Source organism: Lipotes vexillifer, unplaced genomic scaffold, assembly GCF_000442215.2.
Source record: "Lipotes vexillifer unplaced genomic scaffold, Lipotes_vexillifer_v1.1 scaffold1701, whole genome shotgun sequence".
Taxonomy (NCBI): Eukaryota; Metazoa; Chordata; class Mammalia; order Artiodactyla; family Lipotidae; genus Lipotes; species Lipotes vexillifer.
This window is the reverse complement of record NW_006794217.1, coordinates 491,285-495,466: the sequence shown is the minus strand read 5'-3', so window position 1 is coordinate 495,466 and position 4,182 is coordinate 491,285. Positions and strand designations below refer to the sequence as shown.

General features: G+C 46.2%; 1 protein-coding gene across 2 annotated transcripts in view; it reads left to right on the top strand.

Annotated features, from left to right (window-relative positions):
• ADAP1 (ArfGAP with dual PH domains 1) overlaps nucleotides 1-4,182 on the top strand; it is a 63,034-nt gene that overhangs the window by 50,280 nt on the left and 8,572 nt on the right. For both annotated transcript variants that reach the window (XM_007467071.1, XM_007467070.1), the window contains exon 6: nucleotides 452-598. In XM_007467071.1, the coding sequence (XP_007467133.1) occupies nucleotides 452-598 (147 nt within the window). The remainder of the gene's footprint in view (nucleotides 1-451; nucleotides 599-4,182) is intronic.

Genomic DNA, 4,182 nt, shown 5'->3' with positions numbered 1-4,182 from the left:
GGGGCAGCTGGTCGAGCCCCACCCACACCCGGAGCAGACCGGCTCCGGGTTGGAACGTGACCCTGTGATGCAGTAACCACGGCAGCTCATGGCCCTCAGGCCCACCGCCTCTGCCAGAGGGCGCCACACAGCAGTCTGCCGGCCCCCAGTGCAAGGAGAGGAGAGAGGCCTGGCAGGATGGGAGCGGCCCGGCCGCGAACAGGGCGGACCAGACAGCGGGCAGAGGAGGGGTCAGCCTACATGTTGAGCGCCCGCCTTGTCATCCCCCAGTAAGGGATGCTGTTACCTTAGACTTAGATCAGGGAGCCTAGACCCAGAGCGGGTAGGTAACTTGCTCAAAGCCGCGCGGGACAGCAGGTGTGTGGCCAGCATCCGGAGCCCACCCTGCCTGCTCCCTTGACCTTGGAGACTCCCTGCCAGCCCAGCACTGAGGCCGGGCCTTGCTTCCCAGGCCAAGGAGCCCAAGGCCGTCATGAAGATCGAGCATCTGAACGCCACCTTCCAGCCGGCCAAGATCGGTCACCCGCATGGCCTGCAGGTCACCTACCTGAAAGACAACAGTACTCGAAACATCTTCGTCTACCACGAGGATGGCAAGGTGGGTGCACGGCTGGGTGGTGGCGGCTGGACCACCCCCACTGTCTCAGGAGAACACAGCGGACCCCCAGGGTGGCAGGCACGGGGCCAGGGGCCCGCCAGACCACCCTGCCATGGCTGCAGTGGGGAGCCAGCCGGGCCCTTGGGGAGGGAGCCCAGAGGCCTCGTGAAGAGACGAGGGTGGCAGCTGGCTGGCAGAGTGCCACACCCCACCCCGTGGCCATCACCTCTGTGTCGCCACCCAGGGAGGGTGGGAGATAGCCCAAGCAAACCCCTCCAAGTCTGTCCTTAGGCGTTCTCTCTATATTCGGGATGTTAATCCCCTATCAGGTGATTTGCAAATATTCTCTGCCATTCTGTGGATTGCCCGTTACTTGGTGAACGGTCTTTTGATGCACAAAATTTTTAAATTTTCATTCAGTTGAATTCGTCTGTTTTTCTTTGGTTGCATGTGTCTTTTGGTGTCACATCCAAGAAATCATTGCCAAGTCCAATGTTGTGAAGTTTTTGCCCCATGTTTTCTTGTAAGAGCTTTATTGTTTTAGGACTTACATTTAGGTCCTTGATTCATTTTGAGTTAATTGGGTCAGGGTCCAGCTTCGTTGTTTTTTGTTTGTTTTTTAAATTTTATTTATTTTCTTTCTTTCTTTCTTCTTTTGGCTGCATTGGGTCTTAGTTGTGGCATGTGGGATCTTCATTTAGGCATGTGGGATCTTTCATTGCAGCGCGCTGGCTCTTTGTTGTGGAGCGTGGGCTTCACTCTAGCTGTGGCGTGCGGGCTCTAGGGCGCGTGGGCTCTGTAGTTGCAGCACGTGGGCTCTCACTGAAGCATGCAAGCTCAGTAGTTGTGGTGCACGGGCCTAGTTGCCCAGAGACGTGGGATCTCAGTTCCCTGACCAGGGATCGAACCCGCATCCCCTGCATTGGAAGGCGGATTCTTTACCACTGGACCACCAGGGAAGTCCCAGGTCCAGCTTCATTCTCTGGTGTGTGGATTTTCAGTTTTCCCAGCACCATTTGTTTAAAATTCAATCCCCATTGAATGCTCTTGATACTGTCATCAAAAATCATTTGACTGAACATGTAAGAGTTCATTTCTGGGCTTCCTATTCTAGTCCATTGGTCTGTATGTCTGTCTTTATAACAGGACCATACTGGGGTTTTTTGTTTGCTTTTTAAAATTTTATTGAAGTATATGGTTGACTTACAGTGTTGTGTTAATTTCTGCTGCACAGCAAAGTGACTCGGTTACACATACATGTATAATTTCTCATATTCCTTTCCATTATGGTTTATCACTGGATGTTGAATATAGTTCACTGTGCTGTATGGTAGGACCTTGTTGCTTATCCATTCTATATATAATAGTTTGCAAAAAAAAAGGTTGCATTTGCTAATGCCAAACTCCCAATCCGTCCTTCCCCCACTCCCCTCCCACTTGGCAACCACAAGTGTGTTCTCTGTGTCTCTGAGTCTTTTTCTGTTTCATAAAAGTTCATTTGCGTCTTCTTTTAGATTCCACATATGTGATATCAAATGGTATTTGTCTCTCTTTCTGACCTATTTGACTTAATCTCTAGGTCCATCCTGTTGCTGCAAATGGCATTATTTCATTCTTTTTTATGGCCGAGTAATATTCCATTGGATATATGTACCGTATCTTCTTTATCCATTCCTCTATCAATGAACGCTTAGGTTGCTTCCATGTCTTGGCTATTGTGAATAGTGCTGCAATGACCGCTGGGGTGCGTGTATCTTCTCAAGTCAGTTTTCCGTAATCCCACTCCCAGGAGTGGGATCACAGGATCATATGGTAGTTCTATTTTTTGTTTTTTGAGGAATCTCCATAGTATTCCATAGTGGCTGCATCAATTCACATTCCCACCAATGGTATAGAAGGGTTCCCTTTTCTCCACACCCTCTCCAGCATTTATTGTTTCTAGATTTTTTGATGATGGCCATTCTGACTGGTGTGAGATGATATCTCATTGTAGTTTTGATTTGCATTTCTCTAATAATTAGCAACGTTGAGCATCTTTTCATGTCCCTCTTGGCCACCTATATGTCTTCTTTGGAGAAATGTCTATTTAGGTCTTCTGCCCATTTTTCGATTGGTTTGTTTGGTTTTTTGTTACTGAGTTGTAGGAGCTGTGTGTATATTTTGGAAATTAAACGGTTGCTGGTCACATCACTTGCAAATAATTTTTTCCCAATCCGTAGGTTGTCCTTCCATTTTGTTTACGGTTTCCGTTGCTGTACAAAAGCTTGTAAGTTTGGTTAGGTCCCATTTGTTTATTTTTGTTTTTATTTCTATTGCCTTGGGAGACTGACCTAAGAAAACATTGGTACGATTTACATCAGAGAATGTTTTGCCTATGTTCTTTTCTAGGAGTTTTATGGTGTCATATCTTATAAGTCTTTAAGCCATTTGGAGTTTATTTTTGTGTATGGTATCAGGGAGTGTTCTAATTTCATAGATTTACATGCAACTGTCCACCTTTCCCAGGACCATTTGTTGAAGAGACTGTCTTTCCCCCATTGTATATTCTTGCCTCCTTTGTTGAAGGTTAATTGACTGTAGGTGTGTGGGTTTATTTCTGGGCTCTTTTTTTAAAAAAATACGTGGCACGTGGGCTCCTTGTTGTGGTGCACGGGCTCTCTAGTTGTGGCGCATGGGCTCTGTAGTTGCAGCACGTGGGCTCTAGTTGTGACCCGCATGCTCAGTAGTTGCAGCGGGCGAGCTTAGTTGTCCCGCGCGGCGTGTGGTGTCTTAGTTCCCCGACCAGGGATCAAACCCACGCCCCCTGCATTGGAAGGTGGATTCTTAACCACTGGACCACCAGGGAAGTCCCCTGGGTTGTCTTTTCTGTTCCACCAATCCATATGTCTGTTTTTGTGCCAATACCATGCTGTTTTGATTACTGTAGCTTTACAGTACTGTCTGAAGTCTGGGAGGGTTTTGCCTCCAGCTTTGTTCTTTTTCCTTCAGGATATCTGTGGCAATTCTGGGTCTTTTATGAGGACCATACTCTTTTGATTACTGTGGCTTTGTAATCAAAAGTGAATTCCTCCAGTTTTGTTCTTCCTTTTTAGGATTGTTCTGGCTGTCTGAATTCCCTTGAGACTCCATATGAATTTTGTCAAATGCATTTTCTGCATCAATTGAGATGATCATGTAGTTCCCCCACCCCCTTTATTCTGTTAATGTGGTGTATTACATTGATCGATTTTCATGTATTGAACTGTTCTTGCATTCCAGGAATAACTCTCACTTGGTCGTGGTGTATAATCCTTAAATATGCTGCTGAATTCAGTTTGCTAGTACATTGTTGAGGATTTTTGCACCAGTGTTCATAAGGTATATTGGTCTGTAGTTTTATTTTCTTGTAGTGACTTTGTCTGGCTTTGATATCTGGGTTATTCTAGCCTCACAGATGAGTTAGGAAGGGTTCCCTCCTCTTTGATTTTTTGGAAAGTTTGAAAAGGACTGGTATCAATTCTTCTTTAAACGTCTGATAGAATTCACCAGTGAAGCCATGAGGTCCAGGGCTTTTCTTTGTGGAGAGACTTTTTTTTTTTTTTTTT